This window comes from Tursiops truncatus, chromosome 6 (assembly GCF_011762595.2).
Source record: "Tursiops truncatus isolate mTurTru1 chromosome 6, mTurTru1.mat.Y, whole genome shotgun sequence".
NCBI classification, from domain to species: Eukaryota; Metazoa; Chordata; class Mammalia; order Artiodactyla; family Delphinidae; genus Tursiops; species Tursiops truncatus.
Window position 1 is genome coordinate 11,130,752 of NC_047039.1, and position 26,802 is coordinate 11,157,553.

Sequence of the window (26,802 nt, forward strand, 5' to 3'; positions counted from 1 at the left end):
GGGGACATTATGCTAAGTGAAATAAGTCAGAGAAAGATAAACACTGTATGATAATGGCTTATATATGGAATCTGAAAAATACAACAAACTATTGAATATAACACAAAAGATGCAGACTCACAGATATAGAGAACAAACTAGAGGTTACCAGTGTGTGGGGGGGTAATATAGGGGTGGAAGAGTGAGAGGTAGAAACTATTGGGTGTAAGATAGGCTCAACATGGGGAATATAGCCAATATTCTGTAATAACTGTAAATGAAAAGTAACCTTTAAAAATTGTATAAAATTTTTTTTAAAATGGGGTTACAAATTATATTCCTGATTTCAATCTAACTCCAACTTTACTATATGCTTTTTTGTTTTTGGTTTTTTTGGTGGTACGTGGGCCTCTCACTGTTGTGGCCTCTCCCGTTGCGGAGCACAGGCTCGGGACGCGCAGGCTCAGCAGCCGTGGCTCACGGGCCTAGCTGCTCCACGGCCTGTGGGATCTTCCCAGACCAGGGCACAAACCCGTGTCCCCTGCATCGGCAGGTGGACTCTCAACTACTGCACCACCAGGGAAGCCCTACTATATGCTTTTTGATTCTGCTTCCATCTTGTGTCACTTCTATTTTGAGCTTCCAGGTTTTCTCCTTTCTTATACAATATCTTCTTACAAACTTAATACATTATGCTATATATAGTTATTAAAAACCATGTGTGTAAATGATAACAGTGGCTCATCTTTCTATAGGATAATCTGATGAGCATCTACTTAGCTCTTGGATCCTACCCTCCAACTGTAACTGTTTCTACTTCTCTTTAACAATAATACGGAACCTGCTACTGTAGCCATCCCGCTGACACTATAAAAATATTTCTTTGGATTACAATAACAAGAAGTGTAAACGAATCTTCAATAATTTTTAGAAAAGATATACAAAATTTAGAGCAAAATTTTAAATAATGCAAACACCTGGGTAAAGCTAGGAATACTCCTTTCAACTATTTTAAAACTCTACTAACATTTAATTGCACATTAGTTTTATCTCCCAGTAGAAAGTGGGGTCAACTTTCCTAAACATTTTCCTAGAGTCAAAACTCTATCAAGCAGGGAAAAAATAATAATCTTGGCAGCTCCTTTATATAACTTTAGTCCTGACTAGAGTGTGGGGCTTCTAGCAATCTGTATTCCAGCCTTGACTAGATGGGCTCACAACTTGAGATGCAGAGATCTTGCAGAGATGCAGCTTCCTGCCTCTCCCAGTGGACCACTCACTCAGCTTTATTATATCTTTGCATCAGAAGAAGGTTGACAACTCCCTACTGTGTTCTACCGCCCCCATATACCCATGCATACTCTTTATGGCTTTTCTCTTTTAAGTGAGAAGAATGAAGGATTATGAAACATCATTTATGTGTCATTCTAGTATGACTTCTCTGTGGTGATGTTTTTCTAATCATAAAAAATTTCTCATATGATTCTTAATTCCTTGACATTTAAAACCATCATTTGCTTAAACATTACTCTGCATTTAAATGTGTAGGATGACTAACCACCCAGTTAAGAAACTTGCACTTTTATAGGACCTTTGCCCAGTGTTGTGTTGTGCTGATAAATTGATACATGTTTTAACAGTCAGCTCTCTGTTTAAAAAACAAAAAAGGCCCAATGTGTACCATTTGCCGATTCCTGTGGTGTAAATGTTCCCTTGCCAGTTTCAAGCTACCGATGTGCTGGTGCTGAGGGGGGAGCTGGGAGGAGCTGTGTACGGTGGATGCTCAGGAGCTGGTCCAAGCTGGCTCCTGCCCATCGCTGCCTTTGTCAGGGCTGTGCTTCTTTTTCCAAAATGGATCCTGGTACTTTCCCCCCTCTGAACATTTAAAATTGAGGTATAGTTAATTTATGATGTGTTAGTTTCAAGTGTACAGCAAAGTGATTCAGTTATAATATCTATGTCTATCTATCTATCTATCTAATCTTTTTCAGATTCTTTTCCTTTATAGGTTATTACAAGATATTGACTATAGTTCCCTGTGCTATACAGTAGGTCCTTGTTGTTTACCTATTTTATATATAGCAATGTGTATACGTTAGTCTCAAACTCCTAATTTATCTCCCCCCCAACTATCCCCTTTGGTAACCGTAAGTCTGTATTCTATGTCTGTGAGTCTATTTCTGTTTTGTAAATAAGTTCATTTGTATCATTTTTTTAAGATTTCACAAATAAATGATATCATACGGTATTTGTTTTTCTCTGCCTGACTTATTTCACGTAGCATAATGCCCTTCAAGTCCATCCATGTTGCTGCAAATGGCATTATTTCATTCTTTTTTTATGGCTGAGTAGTATTCCATTGTATATATACCACATCTTCTTTAACCATTCATCTGTTGATGGACATTTAGGTTGCTTCCATGTCTTGGCTATTGTAAATAATGCTGCTATGAACATAGGGGTGCATGTATCTTTTGGAATTACAGTTTTCTCCAGATATATGCCCAGGAGTGGGATTGCTGGATCCTATGGTAACTCTATCTTTAGTTTTTTAAGGTTAAATACACTTTTGAACTATTTTCTTTATACATTTCCTTCTAGAATTGCTATTTTTTTTAACTCCCAAGAGAATCTCTGCAACAGTGTCCTCACAACCTCCGACCTTGTAAGGCAGACAGATGGGAACGTTTGGCACTGGGACTATTGCTTGTTCCTTACAGGGCTTGTGCAGAACTGAAAGCGAATGAGCTAAAGTTTGCTGAAGGCTCTTGTGGAGCATGTGCATGGTTGCCTTTGCGGCGGTTGAGTTATTCTGTTCTCTGTGTGCCTCTCTCACTTCAGAGGAAGCTGCCAGCTGACTCCAGGGTTCTGGAAGACTCAGAGCTGGTGTACACGGTCAGCGCCCAGGAGTACTGGCAGCAGGCTCTCCTCACCGAGGAGGAAACTGGTAATTTATACATATATATTTTTTCATCTCAATCACTCCAATTCTCAGGATTAAGCTTGGCACTCTGAATTTCCCGTTCTAGAACTTTCTGTGCCGCACTTCTAGTTTGCCACAGTTTCTATACCTATGAGCAGCTATATGCGTGTTTGTCTCTGCATTGTTGTGGTGCCTGAGACCACAATTCCTTTCTCCTCCAAATCTTACGATGAGTTGTCATTTCCTTAGTGTTTGCCTTGAGAGTCCTTGCTCACCCAGGGACAGGTAGAAAAAGCAACCATGGCATGCTTTTTCTTTGGGGGTGGGGTGGGGTTAGAGAACATGGCTGCTTTCTTCAGAGAACTTGAAATTTACATGAAGAGCTAATATAGTAAGTCCCCTACGTACGAATGAGTTCCATTCCGAGAGCGCGTTCGTAAGTCCAGTTTGTTCGTAAGTCCCGTAGAATTAGCCTAGGTACCCAACTAACACAATCGGCTATATAGTACTATATTGTAATAGGTTTATAATACTTTGCACACAAATAATACATAAAAAACAAACACAAAAAATAAAGAAAACATTTTTAATCTTACAGTGCAGTACCTTGGAAAGTACAGTAGTATAGAACAACAGCTGGCATCCAGGGGCTGCCATGGAGTGAACAGGCAAGAAGAGTTACTGACTGGAGGAGGGAGAGGAGGTGGGAGATGGTAGAGCTGAAGGATGGTCAGCGATAGGAGACGGAGGGCAGGCTGCAATGTCACTCACGCCTGATGTTGATGGCGCAGGTTCTGGTTCCTTGCTGGAACCAGATGCACGTTTGCATCTTTGAAAGTTTGCAGCGTGAAGGTTCGTAAGTAGGGGACTTACTATACTAAGCCACGTGCAAAAATCAAAGTAAAAATGAGGCTAGTTCTATGGTGCTCTGAGTACAGCAGAAATTCAGAGAACCCAGGACCTGTGTGACTGGATTACTGAAGGAAAGCTGTGTGAGGAGGCAGGATCCGAGCTTGACCTCGATCTCAGCTGAAAATGGTTTAAAATGGGCCTATATGTCGCTAGACATGGATGAACGTCAAAGGCGATTAAGGAGCAGAAGATGTGAAAAGTTGCCAGAAATGGGGAACTGCTTGAACAAGGATATCAAAGAAATAATCAGCATGGCACAAGCAAGGAAAAATATAGAAACATTTCCACCTACAGGGATAATGGGGGGAAAGGAGATTGACATCTATTATCTTCCGACTAACAGAGGATTCGGACTAAGATACGTGTCTAATCTGGAATTGCACTTGTCAGAGGTCCTACCCTTTCTACAGCAAGCATGTGCTATTTTGATGTTAATGGTTATTTGATATAGATAGAAAAGTCTAGCGGGACCAAATGGCTGAGGCTCTAGAAATGTGAGCCCCGGGTTCTATATACTATCCAGGTAACTATCATCCAGAGGGAAGTGCCCATTTTCTTACCCAGCCTGAACTTTTCCACAGAGTTTGTTCTCTACCACTGAATAAAATTAGCATGCATCACTGCTGATCCTAGACTGGGGAAAACAGATAGGTTGGTTTAGTGAGCAACCCACCCGCATAGGACCTCAGCAGAAGTTAATTCAGACTGCCAGCATGATCTGTTAATGTTTAAGAATTCTATTTCCCACCAGCTCTGGCCTTTTCAAATTGTTTGTGCTGCCTGTGAATTCCAGAAATCCCCAAGTTAAGAGAATATATCAGGAGAAGGCTCTTGGATAAGAAGAGGAGGATGGTGACCAAGTATGTCACTGAAGCTTTTGGCCTGTTTCTCCTCACGGACAGTTTCAGCTGCACGGACAACCTGCCGGTAGGAAGACCCCTGGACTGTGTGTCCTCTGCCTCCTGGCCTGGGCAGAATGCTCCCTCTTACCAAGTTAGAAAATTAACTCACCGTAATCTTTCTTTTCTCACCAGAGGAAGACCCTAAGCTTAGAGAATCTAAAGAGAGCAGAAAGAGAATTCGAGGGTTAACATTGTAACCTTTGAGCAAAAAAAAAAAAAAAAAAAAAAGAAAAGAAAAGAAATAATGTTTTACCTAGGACAGATGGGCTGAGAGGAAAAGGTAAAAATAGTCACTTTTGCCTCTCCTGAGACTTGAATCAGGTAGAATGTGTTTAATGGCAGGAGGGATTTGTCTACTTCTACTGGAATATGTCAGTTCTTGGTTATCCTAAAGAGGCATGTGTGCACATACAGTCCAAAAAACTTTCTTCTGCCTGTGGACTTCCTGCATGGCCTGGTGCTGTCAGAATCTCAAACTCAGAGCAGCGTGGTTCTATAATGAGGGGAAGGAAAAGAGGAGGGCCTTTCAGCAGAGAGATATTATCTTCATGGTCTAGAATGCAGGTCTTCTGAATAACCAGTTAAAATGACTTTTTTCAGAGTAGTGGACAAAGTTATCTTTTTGATGGATGAATTTTATTTTACCCTAAGATAAGAGGGATAAGCTGCTAAATTCGAGGTTTGGGAGAAAACTTTGTTGCTGGAATCAATCACCAACTGCATTGTTTCCTTGTGAGGGAATGAAAATACAAACAGACGAGCACATATAAAGACAGAACTCTGACCCACAGCCAGCAGCAAGGTGCCTGGGAAACCAACCCCCCATCTACAATGAACAGCTCAGGAAGCCAGCCTGCTCTAACACTTGTAGGAAGTTAGACTGCTATCTCTAGTAACAATCTAAGAAGCTAAACAATAACTTCTGAAACAATCAGCCCCAAATGGCCAGACCTTTGTTAACGACTGATGGCTTCCCTTATCCTTTTTTTTTTTTTTAACTGTCATCCATCTTTTATGGCAAAGAGATTGCCATTTCTCTTAGGTGTTTTAACATACGAGCAATGGCTGCTTACAAAACGGAAAAGAAAATTTAAACAACCTGAAACACACAAAAACAACCCATCAGATTCAGATGACAGAAGTATGGCCGGAAGGTTACATCTCCCGTCCAAACTAAACCCTTTAGCAACGATTGCATTGCCTTTAATTCTGCAAATGACAGTCTCCCAGCAGGCTGCATTATTCTGATCCCACACATCCTCAGTATAATTGGCTGCCCATGAAACTCTCATCACAGACTGCCTTGTTAGCTCATGGGCTTCCCTAACCTTTATCCCTGCTTCCAACTGAGGACCAATCAAGAAAAGATAAATACGCATCCTCACGTATCACATAAGATCCCTGCTTCGAGGTCTCCACCTACGGCTGCCCCATGCCAGGGGCCTCTGATCAGGGCACCAGAAGCCTTCCCAACCCTCTGCTTGCCTTTGAGTGTCTGCCAAACGCAAGTGATGGCCACAGACTCTCTTGTTATATAGCAAGCTCTAAATTAATAGCCTTTGTGGGTTCTCATTTGGTTGGTATTTCTTTATTTCCACACTTGCTGTCAGCTATCAGGTTTGCACAGCCAAGCTGTCTGACTTCTTGTTATGCAGAATAGGGAAAGGGGAGAGAAATGTACCGGTAGGGCTGGTCCTGAGAATGTGGGACAGTGAACCTGGGAGGGCCCTGTGGAGTGATGAGCAGAGGCAGCTGGTGCGGACCTGACTTCAGTGTGAAAAGTAAGCAATGTCAACTCTTTTACTTTTAATTAATTAATTAATTTATTTATTTTTGGCTGTGTTGGGTCTTCGTTGCTGCGCGTGGGTTTTCTCCAGTTGCGGCGAGCGGGGGCTACTCTTTGTTGCGGAGCGCGGGCTTCTCATTGCGGTGGCTTCTCTTGTTGCGGAGCACGGGCTCTAGGCACACGGGCTTCAGTAGTTGCGGCGTGTGGGCTTCAGTAGTTGTGGCTCGAGGGCTGTAGAGCGCAGGCTCAGTAGTTGTGATGCACGGGCTTAGTTGCTCCGCGGCATGTGGGATCTTCCCGGACCAGGGCTCGAACCCGTGTCCCCTGCATCGGCAGGTGGATTCCCAACCACTGTACTACCAGGGAAATCCCAGCAATGTCAACTCCTGATGGTCCACACAGTGTCAGTCAAATGTCCACATTTTAGAAATTAAAAGTGCCGTATAGAGTAAGATTCACCATCTTTTTCATCGTATCTCTTATTCCTCGTTTGGGTCTAGTTCTGTGTAAGAAAAAAGAAACCCTCCTGGAATCTGAGATTTTCCAATTTGACTTTTGTCCTCTGAAATACTAGTGAACGTTTTGACATTCTAACTTCCCCCCAAAATTCTTTGGGGGTGAAAGTTGCCTCTCTGTTCAGCAAAAGATGGTTTTTGGAAGTGCTGATGGAAAACGAATCGGATGTGGTGCCGTGTGTGGTTGGTTTATTTTATAAACACGAGGACAAAGCATTTTGCAATCGAAGTTGGAGCGTGGTAAGGAGGTGCAACCCGTGTAGGGGCTCAGTCCCTCCTTGTAGCCAGACTGCAGGTTACAGAAGACACAGAGGAGGGGGCTGGCTGGTACTTCTGTGATCGCCTTTTAGAAGGAGTTGCCAGCAGGCTTACTCAACATTCTTTGGCCTCAGTTATTGGTCTCAGTCTTAGTTCTCTGATGGAAAGCTGGAAGGCAAGAGTTTGTCAGTTCCTTTGCATTCTGGGAAAAAAAAATCAAATCTAAAAATAAATGTGACAGATCATTTTTTAAGATTGTGACTCAAACCAAAACCTTTAGAGTTTGGATAGTTAGTGATTTTAAATGAACAGGGATCTAGTCTTTATTTTGAAGAATCAATGGGAAGTTGATTATGACGATCTCAATGTTGAATGAGTCCTGCATTTATTCATAGTAGATGCCAGGCTTTCCCTTTCTCACTGCTCTTTTATTTCCAGCCCCTTCCCTTCTTATCATTCTTTTGCTTCTTCAACAAGGATTCTTTGAGAGTGAGCCTTTGTGAGAATCTTGCCCGTGGAGTTTCTTCTCATGACTTTTTTCTTCTTTCATTTTGATCACTAGTGACACGACAAACTCCAAAGAATCTAGAGGGAACTCTGGGGGAGAAAGTATGGCGTATAGAATTCTAACTAGTGAAAACTCTGAAACTCCCCAGGGCTTGCCTCAAGCAGAATAGTTTCCATCAACTTCTAAAACTCCTCTATTCTGAGACTCAGGGTATAGGAGTTTGAGGCTGTTTTCAGGATCATTCAGCCCCATTCACTTACTTCACAGACGATGCCCTTGCGATCCAGAGATGCTAAGTCATCTCTGTAAGGTCACACCTCAATGCAAGAGCTATTTCTGTCATCACATTTGGAATACACTTTAAAAGCCTACGTCATCCAGCCATTTCTCCACGCCACTCATTCACCCCAGAAATGTTTATGGACCGTGCTCTCCGTGCCCTGCCTTGGAATAAACAAACATGAACAACAGAGTCTGTCTCTCCAGCAAGGTCCTGGCCCAGGGCAGGAGACACATGGCCTGAGAGAGACACAGCACAGCAGGGGTGTCCTAAATGCAACGGGAGCCCAGGAAAGAGCGCCCCAACTCTGCCCGGGGAGTCAGGGAGAGCATCACATGGGAAGTGACTTTTGAGCTTTGGGAGTATGAGAACGTGGGAAGAGCACATGCAAAGGACCAAAAGGATGACACGTTTGGGGAATGGTAGAAAGTTCAGGGGCAGCTACGTGGGAGGACTTTTTGGGCAAACAGAGAGCTGGTGGTGCTGGAGAAATTGATTGAGTTCTGGCCACGAAGGACCTTAAGTGATGAGCTAAGGAGTGTGGTTTCTTTCCACTGCAGTCAGGCACCGTGTGGTCCCCAGTGTTCTCATACAGGGGACAGACACTACAGAGTTCCCAGTTTGGAACCTAGAGGTCAAGGCTGCCCCTGGCGGTCACTCCCTTGTATTACTTGAATAGATATTTTCTTCCCTGACTAGGCTATTCTCCTTTGAAGCAGGAACCAAGTCTTTATTTCTGTGGTCCTGTAGCTTTGCTGTTTATTTAAAGCGGTGTCCAGAAGATCAGTATTACCTGGGGTTCGCTAGCAATGTAGAATCCCAGGCCCTTGGGTTTGAACCAACTCTTCTGATGGTTTCTATGCACGTTAAAATTTGAGAAACCCTCTCCTCCAAAACTGCTTTGTGCACGAAGTTCATTAAATATTCGTTGAATCAGATGTCATTGGAAAAATGTCTTTTAATGACAACTGGATTTTTAAAAAATATTTACTCTTTCAAGTAGCCTAATGGGTGAAACCCCAGGAAAAGTTGCAGGAGGATATATTTGTTCGATTCTCCAATCCCACAAAGCGTAAGGAGGTCTGTGCCCTGAAGGGTGCCTTACGGGGATGACAGGGAGGAGTCCACCGTGGGTGACCTGCTCAAGCTAAATCTTGTGTTGGTGACAGACTTAAAGAAAGCAGAGTTGGACGAGATGTTGCCTTTAGGGAGGGGGTGGCCTCACGTTCCCGACGGCCCTTGTCCCTAGAACGAATACTTGCACGTGAGTGGCCTACGGAGATTTGTGGAAGAGAAGATACAGCTGCTGGAGAAGGCCATCGACCAGTGCTTTGCCCACATAGTGCAGCCTCTGCAAGAAGGGGTCCGAAATGCCAGGAGTTCCTACCGACAGATCCTCGGGGCATGCCTGGTGGTGAGTGACCCTCTAAAAAGAAAAGCCGTGATGTTCGGTGAGGCCCGCCTGATTCTCCACCTTTTTTCACTATGCCATTGCTTTTGAAAGAAATAAAGAGCTAGAAGAAATTAGGAGAGAGTGAAAATTGCACACAGGAAGGCATATTGAGGGAATTGTTTGTGCACTGTGAGGACGCAGGGAAGGGTACACGTGCAGCCGAAAGAACTGGAATTGAGGATCCGAGGGTCTTGTTTGGAATGCCAGCCCCACCAAACATCCTCTCTGTAGGCCTGGGCAAGGCCCTAAACCCACTTAAGCCTGTTGGGACTTTTCTTCTGTAACATGGGGATGGTAAACACTTGCCCAATCTATTTCACAGGGCTGATGTAAGTATCAATTAGATACACAGTAAGAAAGCACCCTATAATCTCTCACTTGGCACACAAATTGTTGTTTTATCTTTTCATTATTCAATAGTTATATGGGGTTTCTAAGGGATGAGAGATAAGAAATGTGTGTGGTTGTTTAAGCCATGAAGTTTGGGGTAATTTGTTTCATAGCGATCGGCAACGAAGTGACCCTGGAGAGAACTGTTTCTATACGATGGTGGAAGATCCCAGATCACAAAAAGTGAATGAGTGGGTGGGTGCTGAGAAGGCGAAGGCACGAGGTGGGGACCAGTCCTCTGAGACAATGCGCTTGTGGAGGAAGAAGCAGCATCAGGCACCTTCAGGCTGTCACCAGGGCTTCATCCCAGGAACTGTCCCCGCTCTCCTCAGTCCTTCAATGGCTTCTTTACTCTGTGACTACGGGCACAACCCAGGGTGTTCCTATTTGATAAGCAACTTGCCCTTGCGATCAGATATTTGGGCAGACATGTATCTACTAACATCGTATCTTTAGGTAACATAGTAAAATAGCCTAAATGTCTAATCATACGAGAATGCTAATGATATGATACATCCATATGACATTACGTGGTTATTCCAATCATTTTTTGGAAGTATTTACAATGAATTCAGGAAATGCTCATGCTATAATATTAAGCAAAAATGGCAGAATATTAAAATAGAGAGAGATGATAGATTGATATGGGAAGATAGATATGGATAGATAGATAGAGATAGTATGATGCCAGTTGTACCATGCTACATGGCCATTCACTGAAAACATATATCATTGATTAGGCCTCTACTGAAATTTCAGTCAGTGCAAATGTATTTTTTATTCTCTTTACTGAGGATCAATCACCATGTGGCTAAAATTTGTCAAGTCTCTTATAGCTCTAGCTTCATATTATTTTTTTCTTCCGATGTGTGAGTTTATGTCTCTGGGAGAAAATACTACAAAGAGATACACATCAAGTTACGTTTTATCAAATATGTAATAAAAAGTGTAAAACATCGAGGCTGTGCTCGGAAAACCTAAAACACATACTCGCGGTAGAGTCAGAGCACACTTTCATTTAATAACTGCTTATTTAGCACTTATTTATCAAGCATGACCTATACCAGGACCAGATGGTGAGGACATCACGATGGATGAAACATCGGGCCTGATCTTAACCAGCTGATGGTCCAGTTTAGCAGCCTGATGAGTAAAGAGACAAACGCAAAGCTGTATGTAAGCAGAGAGCAGAGGATGCTTTGGGAACCCAGGGCAGGGGCACCCGCCAACTTGAGGTGTGACTGCTGTCCTCTCTGTGTAGCTTAATAATACATTGAAAGATCGTGTCTCTACTCTTCCCTGTGATTCTTGGTAATGGTGTTTGGCCAAAGGCAGTGCAGCTCTGATCCTGTGAATTCTAGGTAACACCTACTAACTCCACTATCTTATTGTTTAATTATCCAGAGGAGTAGAGGAAACCAGGGTTTTCACCAGACTCTGAAAGCGGTTTGCCTGAAAAACGGTATCTATGCCTCCAGGACTCTTGGGAGAATAGATCTGAACGAAGCCATCACGCAGCCCATCTATGAACAGATTGATCCTGTTTTTGGAGGCATTTTTAGGTAAAGGATCCTTCACTTGGATCCTCTGTGAACAAACATGCGAAGAACGCTCATCTTTAAGCATTTGTACTTTGGATCTGGAAGGGTCCGGAGTAGCTTGCAACTTGAGGAGGAAAACTTAGTCTTTGGCAAAACACAAAAGCCTTAGTTTGGTTTACTTAAAAATTTCCTGTGGTGACCTGGAGTGCAGCTGGAGATGCTGCTTTCAGATTAATATTATGATTCCCATTATTTTTCAAATATCTCCTACATGCACCGGGGATTCTGAGCCCAGGACAGGGGTATTTTGGTTGGAGAGTGTGGAGTTAAGGAAACACACGGCCTTTGTAAATTTCCCTGAACGAGAAAAGGAAAAGTGGCTCACGATGACTCTGCTTCCTTTTGACACACAGCGTGCTCACACAGCGTGGGGTGGGGGGCTTGAACCTTCACAGCGCCCCGTCCTTCCCTTTTTCCTTGACCTCCAATCCTTTTCTCCATCCACAGAAACAGTCTCTCCGAATCCCCAGCCTGTCCCCAGTCTCCCTCCTTTGCCCCTGGCATTTCACCTGGCCTACCACCCTCTCCTGTTTGAGCCATTCTACCTTTGCTCGATTCTTACTCAGTGCCTCCACCCCCGTGCCCCCAACCTTCCTTTAAATGTGTTTGGAATCCTGCTATTCTACCTACGCTCACCCACCCCTGTTTACACATCTGTAGGGTAAACTCCAAATTCCTTGGAACGGCCTTCAAGACATTCCACCTGCTTCCAACTGTAGTCCCACCCTTTCAAGTGGGAACACCTGGGCAGCAGAAAGACTATGAGTTTTGAGGTTAAACAGATCAGTGCCCAAGGTCTGGCCCTGCTACTTACTAGCTGTGTGACTTTGAACACATTAGCTACCGTCTCTGAACCTCAGCTTTCTCATCTGTAAAATGGGCATCATTGCACGGACTTCATTATAGGAATTTTGTAACTGTTAGATCTCGTCCTCCTTCTCTTAAAAATGAGTAAAAGAATACCAGCTAGTTTCCTCTTTGTTTTAACCCCACCATAGCCACCGTTGTCTCTTAACATTTTATCGTGCTTTCCCCTGTAGGTCTGGGAAGCCCAGTGATGGCTCAGCTCTGATGCCCCACATAGATGCTTTTAAGCACTCTCTGCAGGAGAAGATGACGGAAATTGGGATAAGAAATGGCTGGAAATATGATAGCTATAAAAAGAGTTTCCTGATCCAGGAGGTAAGATCCTTATAAAGTGAAGGGGGCAGCGAGGTTGGGTAGTGGTTTTCTTCCCAGCAGGATTTTGGAGGTTGCCTGTCTTTTCCCACCTGTTTCCCTGGAGTGTCCAGGGTCTGGGTGGACCTTATAGCAGGCACTGTGGGATACAGAACATAGTGGGATGGGGCAAAGAGAAGCGGTCCTGAGTCTGCTACAGACGTAGCAAGCTTTGTCCCACTGAGAAGAAAGGAAGAGTAAATGCTGAGATGGTCAAGTAGCCCCAGTTCCCAAGAAGAATCTTCAAAGAATCCTTAGAAGTATAAACATTTGAACCCCCTTGTAACATTCTCACGGACTTCTTTATCATTTTTGCCAATATCATGAAGTATTATCCACAGCGGTGAAGTTTAAAGAAGAGTCTTTTTCTGCAGATCATTTTTTAGCTTTGAGGCCTCAAGACTCTTGTCTGGGACTCATTTGCTTAGTCCAGGCTGTCTTAGCCTGTTTGGGCTGCTGTAACAAATACCGTAGACCAGGCAGCTTACAAACAGCAGAAATTTACTTCTCACAGTTCTGGAACTGGAAGTATAAGATCAAGGCGCAGGCAGGTTTGGTGTCCGGTTGGGCCTGCTTCCTGGTTCACGGGTGGCCATCTTTTTGCTGTGTGCTTACATGGCAGACGGGGCAGAGGAGCTCTCTGGGGTCCTGTCTATAAGGGGAATCATCCCAATGGGGAGGGCTCCCTCCTTAAGACCTAATCACCTCCAAAGGCCCCACCTCCTAATGCCATCACATCGGGGTTTAAGATTTCAACAGAAGAATCTGGGGGAACGTGACTATTCAGTCCACAGCACAGGCCCAGCCCAAATTACAGGGTAACACTAGAGAAATCGCCTGTGCCTCCCCCGCCCTCCCCCAAATGCCCCATCCCAGCAGCTTGCATGCACCCGAGTTCAACTCTGCAAATAGTTATCGAGTTTTCTGAGGTGCCCGGCACCGTGGGAAGCACTTGGGGATATAAAAGTGCTTCAGATAAAGTTCCTGCTTGTGAGGAGTTCACGGTGGCGGAGACGTGTGAACAGCCAACGATAATACAGGGCAGAGGAGGCGGTGGCCGTACACGGGAACCCCTGCCCTGCTTCTATTAAGGGATTGTCACAAATGGCTTTTTGTTAACGTGGATTCTCAGATAAGCGCCATCCTGGGAGGCCTGGAGGGACACATCCTCAGAAGGAAGAGGAGGATTTATGAGTCTCTCAGCACCTCTGTTCAGAACGACCTGAAGCCCTGTTATGAAGGTGGGCCCCCGAGAGTAACTTTTCCACCTCCTCCGGGGTCTGTCGGCTCCTTTAGCATCCTAGTCTGCTGCTCCCCCTTCAAAGTATTTGTCCTCCTGTGTCCTGAGTCCCCATAACACTCTTGGTCTACAAATTAAAACCAAACAATTGCAAGGGTGTGGGGAGAGGTCAGTCATGACCCATTTCTATCTGTGTGTTTCTAGTTCTTTCTGTCCACTCTTTATCTAGACACCTTGCTTCTCCTCTCCGTGCTGCATCTCAGCTAATTAAACTATAAAATCCATTATCCAATTCTCATCCTTATTTTCTTTAAGTATTTGTAAACTCACTTTCCAACTTTTTCTTGGTTTGGTGGTCCCACTGTTTTTTTTCCTGGGGTGGGCGGGTGAGTTTGGAATTTTGGAAGCTACTGCTTAATTCATTCATTAGATTTTCAACATGAAAATGATCTAAATATTGAGTTAGTGTTTTGTATCATGTTATTCTATTTCCACGGTGTAGAAAATGGTGCTACATGTATGAATATATATGTGTATGTAGGTAGGTATGTATAATACATACGTGTGTGTGTGTGTGTATAGTTTGCTTGTCTTTTTTTTAATGTGCTTTTTAAATTTATTTTTTATTTTTAAAATAAATTTATTTATTTATTTTTGGCTGCGTTGGGTCTTCGTTGCTGCGTGCAGGCTTTCTCTAGTTGCGGTGAGCGGGGGCCACTCTTCACTGTGGTGTACGGGCTTCTCGTGGCAGTGGCTTCTCTTGTTGCAGAGCACGGGCTCTAGGCGTGCGGGCTTCACTAGTTGTGGCACGTGGGCTTCAGTAGTTGTGGCTCGTGGGCTGTAGAGCGCAGGCTCAGTAGTTGTGGCGAATGGGCTTAGTTGCTCCGCGACATGTGGGATCTTCCCGGACCAGGGCTTGAACCCGTGTCCCTTGCATTGGCAGGCAGATTCTTAGCCACTGCACCACCAGGGAAGTCCCTGTTTGCTTGTCTGTCTTTCTGGTGCTAAAGGTCTCTAAGCAAGTCCTTGCTGTGCTGTGACTGTGACTATCATTTTTGCCAGAGGTAGCTCAGATCACGGGCAAAAAAGCATGTGAAAGAATGAAAGATGTCCTCAGAAGAGGGCTGGACCGGCAGGTGGATGAGGGCATGTTCGAACGGGCTCAAGAAAGGATGCAGCACCAATTTCACCAGCTGAAGGTATTTGACATCCATGGTTTGAATTCCAGTCCCAAAGAGGCTCCTGGGGGAGCACAGGAAGCAGGTACAGAAGACAGAAGAAGTAGTAGTTGTTTGGGCCCAAATAGAGCTGGATGCCTTCTCTAGAGAGTGCCCAACCGATGGCCATGATTCTGGGGAGGAGGCCAGCCTCCACTGCCACCACATGCTGGCTCGGGCTTCTCTCTGAGACCGTGGCTTCAGAAATGCAGCCCCTCCAGCCCTCTCCTGCCTCTTTCCTCTTTACTGAGTCATCACTAGGACAACTGTAATATCTAGAGGGGATCCTAAGCTCTTCACAAACATGAGTTCATTGAATCCCCAGTAACTCTGTGAAGTATACTATTATTGTTCCCATTTTACAGATGAGAAAACAGAGGCAAAGAGAGGTGTATCAAGAGGTCACACAGCTAGTAAGTTACAGAGCGGGGATTTGGGAACAGATAACCTGGCTCCAGCAATAGCATAATCTTAAGACAGATTTTTTTTTTTTTAAATGAGGGAAAATGACTTGTCTACATAAAATACCAATAGATAAATGCCAGTCAACTATTATAGGTCAGTCTGTTACAGTCCCTGGCATAGATTTAGGCGTGACGCTGTCTATCTCAGAAGACAGTTCCTAACAGTTTCCTCAAACCTAAATGCTTCTGTCAAGTACGCTTGGATGATCTTATCCCAGCCCTGGGTCTCTTAGCTAGCCAACCCCTCCCCAAGTAATATAAATTCTTTGTTTTAGTCCAAGGTACTGCTGGCTGCCCCCCACCCACCCCAGGCCCTAAGCCAATAGGGTTTGCAAATTCATCAGCCTCAGTGCAGGCTTAGCTGACTCTCTCCCAACCTCCTGAGGACCCCGGCTCCTTGCTATTTCCGTCCACCTCTGAACCAGCCTGCTTCCTGAAACCTGCTTCTGCACAATCTCCTCTCCCCGCTTCACCACCGTTATGGAAAATACATTTCTCCACAACACAAGGCATGTAATATCTCTTGGACCAGGCTAAGAGGTATCTCATTTACCAGGTGTGGTTTAGTTTCCATCATTTAACATATTACCACCGACTACAAATATCTGCAGAAAATTTGCCAAACTCTACAGCTGCCAATCCCCACTGAATGTTTAAAAACCGGCCCTTAAGGTGCCCAAGAAAACAATTCCACGGAAAAATGATTAGCACGTTGAGCATGTACAAACGTATCTTAAATGACAGCCATGCAGGAAGGTGAAACTGGGCAAGACCACAGAGGGTTCCCATTCTCTGATCTCACAAACAAGGAAGCTGAGGCCAAGGGCCTGAGGTACTAGAAGAAGGTTCACAGATGCAGCCGAGATTAGAGCTTTGGGTTCCCAGCCTGGTGCATTGAAGAAAAGACCATAAGACTTGGAGTCAGGAGATGCAGGTTCAAAACTAGGCTCTGTCAGGCTAGTGGAGAGTCCAGTGTTTTTCAACGGGAGGCAAGAGATGCTTAGAAGAGGAAAACTGGTTTTAGTTGATAGAACGACTGAGAGTAGCAAGAAGACATTTCTCAGGTAGTTGGAAAGTTATATATTAATGGTGTATTATGAAATGTAGGAGGTCAACAAACATTTACGCAGTAACTAAATGCATAATAGGACAATGGGACGGTGACCCTCGCTTTGCCTCTTTTTCTGTCTCTGCGGTGGCTGTTCTCCCCCCACCACGCCTCTGTGCCTCCTCGTTACTCCTGATTTGGTCATTCAGCATCAGAGGTACAATTTCCACGAGTCTAGGACCCCTCAGGGGGTGGGACCCCTCAGAAATGTTGTCCTGATGACTCTGGTCACCCAGGGTATTCTCAAGCAGTCCACCCTTGGACCTGACTTTGAAAAATGTGCCAAAACGCAAACTTTGAAAAAGTTGCCAAAAGACAACCCCAGTCGCTAACACTCTCTGGCTGGGGGATTGGGTGGGGTCCCTTTCATGAGATTCCTTTCCCTTAGGCTGTGCCCTCCTAACAGAATGACCGTCCTTTGTCGTGTAGAATGGAATCACGGAGAAGGTGAAGGGCAGCGTCACCACCATGCTGACCCTTGCTTCGTCCCAGGGGGATGGGCTCTACAAGGAGCTTGCAGGTAAATACATACAACCTTTGCATAAAGGGTGATGATGCCACACCCCTACCCCCCAAACTGTGGTTGCTCTTTGCTGGATTTAAAGAAATTAAGTTAGGAAGAATTTCTAGGGCAAGGGATGGAGATGATAAGAACAAGACTGCCCCCTCCTTTGCTGAGCACCCAGCTGAGACCAAGCATTATATTCGGGTTTTGTGTACAACGTCTCACCACATTCTTACATTCACCCTCAGGGGCAGGCATTCTTGCTCCATTTTGCAGATGCAGAAACAGAAACTTAGATAATGTGCTGAGGATCCGTAGCTGGAAAGCGGCAAAGTCAAATCCATACCTCTGTCCTGGTGTCTCCATAAACCCATTCTTTTAGATTGATATCTTCCCATGAGAAGCCTCATTTTCTGGTTGTGGTGGAGAAGGTTTGTTTTCATCCACCAGGAAGCTGGGGATGCAGCACCAGGGGCATGTGGTACAGGCAACCATCTCCCCTTCACACCATGGGCTCCACCAGGTCCCCTGGTGTAAACCGGAAAGTGTAAACTGGTGCAAACAGCGACTGGGCAATTGCTAGCAAAATTAAAAATGTGCACATCCTTTGGCCCAGCCATCCTTCTTCTAGGCATTTATCCTCTGATATCCTCATACATGGCAGAGTGGCACGTGCACAAGGTTATTCAGGGCAGCATTGTTCATGGTGTCAAGACCTCAGAGATCCGTCCATAGACTTAGGGGTCGTGATGGTTAAGCTCACTTAGCTACACCACTAGTAGAGGACCTCGCAACTGGTTAAAAAAAAAGCAGCTTTATATGTAGCTGTAAGAAACAAGCTCCAAGATATATTGTAAAGTAAAAAAAGCATGTAATGTGTTGCCATTTGTGAGAGAGAAAAAAGGAAAAGCATATGTTCCTGTCTGTATATGGGATACACAGCAACTGGTCACACTGGTCGCCTCTAAGGAGGGGAACTGGAGGCTGGAGAATGGGGAGGGCAGAGACTCGCTTTGCACTGGGTCTTTTAGGTTTTAAACTATGTGCACAGTTGCCTGCTTGGAAAAAAAAAGAGCTGCTGCCTTTGGTGAGTCCATCAGGGTGAAAGTGGTCAGGGCTATTTCCAAAGAAAAAGCCACAATTTCCGCTTCTAAAGGTCTGTCCTGCACTTAACGTATTTCTTTGGAAATCATCGTTCTTTCCCAATTCTGGCTGGTGAGACGGCCGTCTAACCTGTTCCCAGTGGTCTCTGGGAAGGAGATATGACACCCTTGCACTGCAATTTATCGGTCTTTCCCATGACCATCTGTCTTGAACCTGTTTTAAGATTAGAGTCACCCAATCGTGTCTTCTTTTAAGAACCCTCCCCGCCTCGAAGTGGTCAAAGGTCTTCCGACTCTCCAGGTCTCACAGACAGAAAATGTTCCCCTGAGTTTGATGTAAATTACTCTTTGCCATAATTTAAGACCGTCTCCTTTTCTTCCCATCACCAGCGAATATACACTATGTAGGGAGTACTGTGCCAGGTACCAAAGAGGTCTGAAACAGTGCCTGCTCTGAGTCTTAGCTGGTTGTTAAGACAAGATGTGCAAAACTGTAAATCACAATAGCAGGTCATATGCATTCACGCTACGAGAAACCACAGCCCCCTCCTAGGTGCTGGGCAGTGTTCTAGGTACTGAGGGTACAGCAGTGACCAGTACAGACAAAAATCTCCATCTTCATGGAGCTTACAACCCAGAGGGCAGAAGGTAGACGGGAAGCAGAATAAATAAAGTGTGTGGCAAGCCAAAGAGCGATACATGCTATGGAGAAAAATAAAGCAGGGAAGGAGAGAGAGAGGTCCCGGAGGAGGGGCCAGGGTGGCCAGGGAAGGTCTCACTGGAAATGTGACATTTAAACAAAAACCTGAGGGAGGGGATGCACTTGGGCACCAGACTGTTATTCCCACAGTGCAGAAGACAGTGGTTATTCAGGGCTGGGACACTGGGGTAGCTTCAAGTAAGCTGGGCCCTAGAATGGAGCCTGGAAGGATAAATACGATTTAAGAGGCAGTGAGGAAATGGGAGACCTTCTAGACTCAGGAGAAAGACAAATAGACTCAGGGTTCTGACTCCCTTTTTTTTTTTTTTTTTTTGCGGTACGTGGGCCTCTCACTGCTGTGGCCTCTCCCGTTGCGGAGCACAGGCTCCGGACGCGCAGGCTCAGCGGCCATGGCTCACGGGCCCAGCCGCTCCGCGGCATGTGGGATCTTCCCGGACCGGGGCACGAACCCGCGTCCCCTGCGCCGGCAGGCGGACTCTCAACCACTGCGCCACCAGGGAAGCCCCTGACTCCCTTCTTGGTCAAGGTCTTGGCTCCCATCACTGGCCAGCTCAGGGTGGGTGGGTCTGAGTCATGATGCCGGGCATATAGAGCCAAGGGCGATGGAGGGGCTTCCGGGAGCAATGCCAGAGCCAACCCCAAGGTCAGTCTGAAGTGTCCCTTCAAAGAGGACTGTGTTTGTCAGGGTTCTCCAAAGAAACAGAACCATAGAATGTATACGTATGTCCATATAGAGAGAGAGAAAGAGATCATTTTAAGGGATTGGCTCATGCAACTATGGCAGTGTTGTGCATCCGAAATCTGATAAGGGAGGCCAGCAGGCTGGAGATACAAGAAAGACTTGCAGTTCAAGTCCAAAAGCAGTCTGCTGGAGAATTAATTCCCTCTTGCTCAGGGGAGACCAGCCTTTTGTTTTAGTCAGATCTTCATCTGATTAGATGAGGCCCACCCACATTGCGGAGGGCAATCTGCTTTACTCAGAGTCCACTGATTTAATTGTAAAGTTCATCCAAAAATATACTGACAGAAACAACCAGAATAACATTTGACCAAATATCTGGGCACCACAGCTCAGACAAGTGGACACATAAAATTAACCAGCAGAAGGATACCATTTGATTGCAGGTCATGGGCTGAGAGCCTGAGATGCCGAAAGTAAGAGCAGATTCCCTTAGAACGGGCACAGCTGTGGGGAGAGAGATCGGAAAAGGAGAGAGAGATGCCTGGAAAAGACCTGGGGGAGGTTTTGTGGGGGGTGTGCTTTGTATCTCCTTCCACTGAGCACTTATGAGGCCTTTGTAAAGACTCAGTGATTTCCCAGACCTTTTTTATGGGTAGGTTTGTGTTTATTTTCAAGGTGCCCCCTATGCTGAGATAAGCCTTAAGATAAGAGCAAGAATGCCTGGTTTGATCGAGCTATTTATAAAACATATTGACTGGACTGTCTGATCTCTAAGCTCCATTCTCAAGTTCAGATTCTGGGACAGGTGACCGAGGTCAGAACAGGATTCTCGGGGGATTTGTTTTCTGGGGACGTTTCTGAAAAAGACTAACGCCTAACGCTTACTTCCTGCTCTTCTGTAGATGTCAAAAGTGAATACAAGGAGATGGAGAAGCTGCACAGGAGCCTGAGGGAGGTTGCTGAGAATGCACTGCTGCGTAGGGGCATGCAAGATTTCCTTCTGAGAATGTCCCCCAGCAAATCTGGCCCCCCCAAAACATGGATTTAATTCTTGGGGCTTGGCACCATGGAATTCAAACCTGGAGGCAAATAATCAGATTTACTACTGTTTGTTAAAACCTAATAAAGAACACCTCCCAACTTTGGGGGGCTTTATAGACAACTCAGTATATTGTTACTTCTGTCATAAGCTGAGTACGAAGCAACATCATTTCATTTTTCTACTATTGCCAGAAAGAGTCATCGTGAAACCCTCACGAAGGTCTAAAGCTTTAGGGACAAGAAACTTGTGCTTTACTGGAGAAAAATATCTAAACAGCGAAAAACTTATATGTGGAATCTAAAATATGATACAAATGAACTCACTTATGAAACAGAAACAGACTCACAGACATAGAAAACAAACTTATGGTTACCAAAGGGGAAATGGGGTGGGGAGGGATACATTAGGAGTTTGAGATTAGCAGGTACAAAGTACTATATGTAAAAAGGATAAACAACAAGGTCCTACTGTAGAGTACAGGGAGCTATATTCAATATCTTGTAATAAATTATAATGGAAAGAATATGAAAAAGAATATATATATATAACTGAATTGCTTTACTGTACACCAGAAACTAACAAAACATTGTATATCAACTATAGTTTAATAAAAAGCAAACACCAAAAATAAACATTGAAAAACTTAAATATTGGGGGAAAAATTGCAAAATAAAGCTTTAGGGACCCAATTCTATTTGCCCTTTTAATACTGATGAGACTTTTGGGTAAGGAGGTAACATTGTGCCATGGAAACAGCATGGGTTGTTCTGTGGGTTGAGAGCCAGACAGATAAGAGACCCGGCTTTACCACTTCTCAGGATTGTTACCTAAAATGAGCACTTCTCAAACATTTTGATCTCAGGACCCCACTCTTAAAAATTACTGAGAACCTTATAAAGAGATTTTTTGATGTGGGTTATATCGGTTGATATATACTGTACTCAGAATTAAAACCAAGAAAAATTGTAAATAATTATTTACTAATTCATTTTAAAATGACAATAATAAACCCACTACATGCTTTCATAAATAACATACTTTTATGAAAAAAAGTTTTCAAAAAAATTTAGTGAAGAAGAGTGATGTTATTTTACACTTCTGCAAATCTCTTTATTCTCTGGCTTAATAGAAGACAGCTGGATTCCCTTATCTGTCTCTGCATTCAATCTGTTGCAATCTTTTTGGACAATGAATATGAAAAAAATACAGTCTCACAGATACAGAGGTGGAATACGGAAGAGTCTTTTAATAGACTCTTAGGTCATTTCTGGATGTCTTCTTTGATACTACAGTCTTGACAAGTGGTAGTTTCTTAAAGGTTAGTTGCAGTGTGGAATCTGAAATCATACTAGTGAATTTTTTTTTATATCCTGTTACATTAAAATACATTTCTATCTCATATTCTGAATGTATCTTTTACCAATTGTGGTGTCAGGCGTTGGTCATTTTGAAAACATTCATTCACTGGGTTAAGCAGACCTTCCAAATGTTGACATTTCACTATATAATACTAAAAATCATATTTGTTGATATCTCCACCAACTTCACCAGGAAAGTTTTGAAGTACTGGGAATCTGTCAAGCTCGTGGTGGAAGATACAAGTTTTATAAATATCCATTTTCCCCTAAAAGTTCAGCTTATCATTGGCAACAAGTACTGTCAGGTGTTTTCTTTGAAGTGATAGTTTCATTTTGTTCATTTTCGAGAAAATGTCCACCATATAACTAGGTATGATTAACCATAGTTTGTCTGTCAAATGCCATTTGAAACAAAAATGATGTTCCATGAAAATACTGTCAAGTTCAACTCACAACTGAACCATACAAGTGCTTTTCTTTGAGGCAGTAGGAGGGCTTTAAGTGTACTCCCCATTCTGTCACCTAAATTGGCATCTACTTAAGGGTCAATAATGAATAGAATTAATAACATAATATTTCACTAAGAACATTTGAAAGTGAAACTGGCCTTTTTTTATTTTAACTGCAAGTGCAGAATAGTGAGAAATACAATAGTTACTAGAATAGTTTGGTGGCATTGCCTTGGTTCATGCTAAGGTGCAAGTGGTTTTACTATCTTTGTTTTTAAACCTTCCATGTAAGGGTCAACATGGTAAAAAGAAAAAGGCATAAAACGTCCTAATTCTAGTATAAAAGTAGTTTGACCTACCAGACCCCAGAAGTATTTCAAGAACCCCCGAGAAACACAAATCATTTAAACTCCCTCAGCTTCAGGCTATTTATCTCTAAAATATGAAAACAGTAATACCTACCTTGAAACTACTAGGGGTGCCAGGAAGTTTAAAATAATGCTTTCAAGAATGCTTTTGGGGGCTTCCCTGGTGGCGCAGGGGTTGAGAGTCCGCCTGCCGATGCAGGGGGACACGGGTTTGTGCCCTGGTCTGGGAAGATCCCACACGCCGCGGAGCGGCTGGGCCCGTGAGCCATGGCCGCTGAGCCTGCGCGTCCGGAGTCTGTGCTCCGCAATGGGAGAGGCACAACAGTGACAGGCCCGCGTACCGCAAAAAAAAAAAAAAAAAAAAAAAGAATGCTTTTGACACACTGTACTCAAGACTACTTGATAAATGGTTATTATTTGGGGGCAGAACAGAAGTGGCATGGTTTAATGGCTTCTTTATTGGGATACTTGGCTAAGCCCAGCTCTTCCCACTACTAATATGACTTTTGACAATTCCTTAACATCTCTCAGATTTCATTTTCTCATATACCAAATGAGGGAGATGACCTGGATGGTTTTTAAATCTTTTGCGTCTTTAAAATTCTAGAATTTTAAAATTCTTCCCTTCTTATTTTGGTGGGTTTTTTTTTCCCTGAGTAAGATAAAAAAGGATTCATCCATGTAGGTTAGGTGGGTCTCAGTGCTTCCTTTTCATTTAAAAATTCTAAACACATACAGTTCCATTGCAGTTTGCACAGTTTCACTTTTTATATTTCAATTGAGGAATGTGGATGACTTCTACTTCCAGCCATGCTTGAGTAACAGGGACCAGATTTACCCTCTGGCCTTAAGCCACTAAAAAAAAAAAACCAAGCAAGATTTATGAAACAACGGTTTTCAGGTAGGAGAAAATAATAGTGCAGGACAAGGATCCCTGCCAGAAGGGAGACCAAAATGGTGAGCCCTACAATTGCCCATTCTGCTGCCTGAATAGAGTTTCCAGGCCACAATACAGGAAGGCAGAATCCAGACAGAGCCTCAGGTCTCCCTGAGTTGAGACAGAGTTCAGAGTTTGGCGAGTCCAAGGTGGTTAGAATTCACAGGGTGAGTACCACGAAGAAAAGAGATGTACAGAGAGAAAGCTCCAGAGGTATGAAGCAGGTTTCCCTTGAATCTTAACTGAGTACTGACTAGCACATGCAACTGCCCAGAAAGAACCACTGGAAAGGAGCAGCCAGAAAAATAACTAAATCTCACATCAAGCTAGGGGCAGCCTTGGTGGAAAGACCCTCATACACATGGGGTGCCAAGTAGAGTTCTCAGAAGAATATTGCCTTAATATCGGGGCCAAAATAGTCCCAGATTAAAGGTTGCTGTGCACCCCCTAACAAAGTTTAAAAACAAGCTTCAGAAGGATCAAACTGTTTTCAAATAACTGCATCCCAAAACGAAACATGATAGCATTGAAAGGAATAAAAATTCCAGCACCCAACGATGGAAATTTCACAAGGTATGACATCAAAACAAAAATTACCGGATACGCAAGGAAGCAGGGAAATATGACCCACAGTGAAGAGAAAAATCAGTAGAAGCAGACCCAGAAATGACTCAGGTGACAGAATTAGTAGACAAGGATATTAAAATGGCTATTACAAATTTACTCCAAATGCTCAAGAAGATAGGATAAAAGATAAACTCAGTGAGGAGAGAAATGAAAGAAATGAAAAAGACCCAAACTGAACTTCTCGAGATAAAAAAAATTTAATGTTCAGCTGGAATTAACAGCAGGATAGATGCTGTTTAAAAAAAAAGTTTACTTTTTTAAAAAGGTAAATATGTGAGGTGATGGATGTGCTAGTTAATTAACTTGATGGAGGAAATCCTTTTACAATGTATATGTATATCAAATCATACCAAACCATCATGTTGTACTCTTCAAGTATCTTACAATTTTGTCAATTTTACCTCAGTAAAGCTGAAAAAAAAAGAGAGAAAAGAAGAGTGCCCCTGAAGACAGCATAACAGAATACAGTCAAAATGAAACACAGAGAGGAAAAAAACTGAAGAAAAAAAAGAACAGAGTATCAGTGAATTATGAGACATCATAAAGCAACCTAAAATATGTGTTACTGGAATCACAGAAGGATAGGAAAGAGATGCAGATATGGAAAAAAAAAAAACATTTAAAAGGACAATGGCTGAGAATTTCCCAAACTTTATAGAAACTATAAAGTTAAAGATTCAAGATGCTCAGTGAATCCCAAGCACAAGAAAACAGGAAAATCTCACCAAGACACACCATAAAAAAATTGCTGAAAACCACCAGTAATGAAGAGAAAATCATAAAGCCAGTGTGTGTGGGGGAAGATATTAAACACAGAGGAATAAAGATAAGAATGACAGCAGACTTCTCATCAAAGGCAATGCAATCCAGAAGAGAGAGAAATGATCTCTTTAAAGAACTGAAAGGACAAACAAAACAAAACCATTAACCGAGAATTCTACACCCAGCAAAAACATTTTTCAAAAGACAGGTGATACAGACTTTGTCAGACATACAAAAGCTGAATGAATTCATTACCAGAAGATTCATATTATAAGAAATGTTAATAGATAACTAATAAGAACCTACTGTATAGCACAGGGAACCCTACTCAATACTCTGTAATGACCTATATGGGAAAAAATATCTATAAAAGAGTGGATATATGTATATGTATAACTGATTCACTTTGCGGTACAGCAGAAACGAACACAACATTGTAAATCAACTATACTCCAATAAAAATTAATTTTAAAAAAGAGGACTTCCCTGGTGGCGCAGTGGTTAAGAGTCCACCTGCCAATGCAGGGGACATGGGTTCGATCCCTCGTCTGGGAAGATCCCACATGCCGCGGAGCAACTAAGCCTGTGTGCCACAACTACTGAGCCTGCGCGCTAGAGCCCATGAGCCACAATTACTGAGCCCCCGTGCCACAACTACTGAACTCCACGTGCCTAGAGCCCATGCTCCACAACAAGAGAAGCCACCACAATGAGAAGCATGCGCACTGAAACGAACAGTAGCCCCCCACTCACTGCAACTAGAGAAAGCCCGTGTGCAGCAATGAAGACCCAAAGCAGCCAAAAATAAACAAATAAAATAAATACATTAAGAAAAGGAAATATTAAAGAATGTCCTTCATTCAGAAGGATAATGGTACCGGATGGAATTTTTGATCTTCATAGAGAAATGAAGTACACTGAAATAGTAAATGTGTGGGTAAATATATAAGACTTTATCACTTTCCTTTCATCTCTGAAAGATTTAAAATATTGTTTAAAGCAAAAAGAACAACAGTGTACCACAGGGTTTATAACATGTAGAAGTAAAATGTATCAGTATGATAACAGCACAAGGCCAGGAAAGGAGAAATGGAATATATTGTAAGGATTTTATATCTAAAGTGATATAATACTACTTGAAGATAGAGTGTGATAAGTTAAAGATGTATACTATAAACCCAAGAGTAATTACTAGAAACTCAGAAGAAAGATATGTCTAATAAGCTGCTAAAGGCAGTAAAATGGAATATTAAAAATACTTGAATAATCCTAAAAAAGGCAGGAAAAGGACCAAAGGAACAAATAAAAGACGGTAAAATAGAAACACATAGCCAGATGGTAGATTTAAACCCAACCATATAAATAATTACATTAAATGTAACTGACCTAAAACACTAATTAAAAGGCAGAGATTATCATATTGGATTGAAAAAAGCAAGACCCAACTATGTGTTGCCTACAAGAAACACACTTTATTTATTTATTTTATTACTC

At 43.2% G+C, this 26,802-nt stretch overlaps 1 protein-coding gene across 1 annotated transcript in view; it reads left to right on the forward strand.

Annotated features, from left to right (window-relative positions):
* NUGGC (nuclear GTPase, germinal center associated) overlaps positions 1-20,896 on the forward strand; it is a 47,131-nt gene extending 26,235 nt beyond the window's left edge. The window contains exons 11-19 of the mRNA XM_004317512.4: positions 2,821-2,926; positions 4,608-4,741; positions 9,313-9,477; positions 11,311-11,468; positions 12,548-12,689; positions 13,858-13,966; positions 15,028-15,164; positions 17,184-17,274; positions 20,668-20,896. Of these exons, the coding sequence (XP_004317560.1) occupies positions 2,821-2,926; positions 4,608-4,741; positions 9,313-9,477; positions 11,311-11,468; positions 12,548-12,689; positions 13,858-13,966; positions 15,028-15,164; positions 17,184-17,274; positions 20,668-20,813 (1,188 nt within the window). The 3' untranslated portion in view covers positions 20,814-20,896. The remainder of the gene's footprint in view (positions 1-2,820; positions 2,927-4,607; positions 4,742-9,312; positions 9,478-11,310; positions 11,469-12,547; positions 12,690-13,857; positions 13,967-15,027; positions 15,165-17,183; positions 17,275-20,667) is intronic.
* Positions 20,897-26,802: the final 5,906 nt, after the last annotated feature.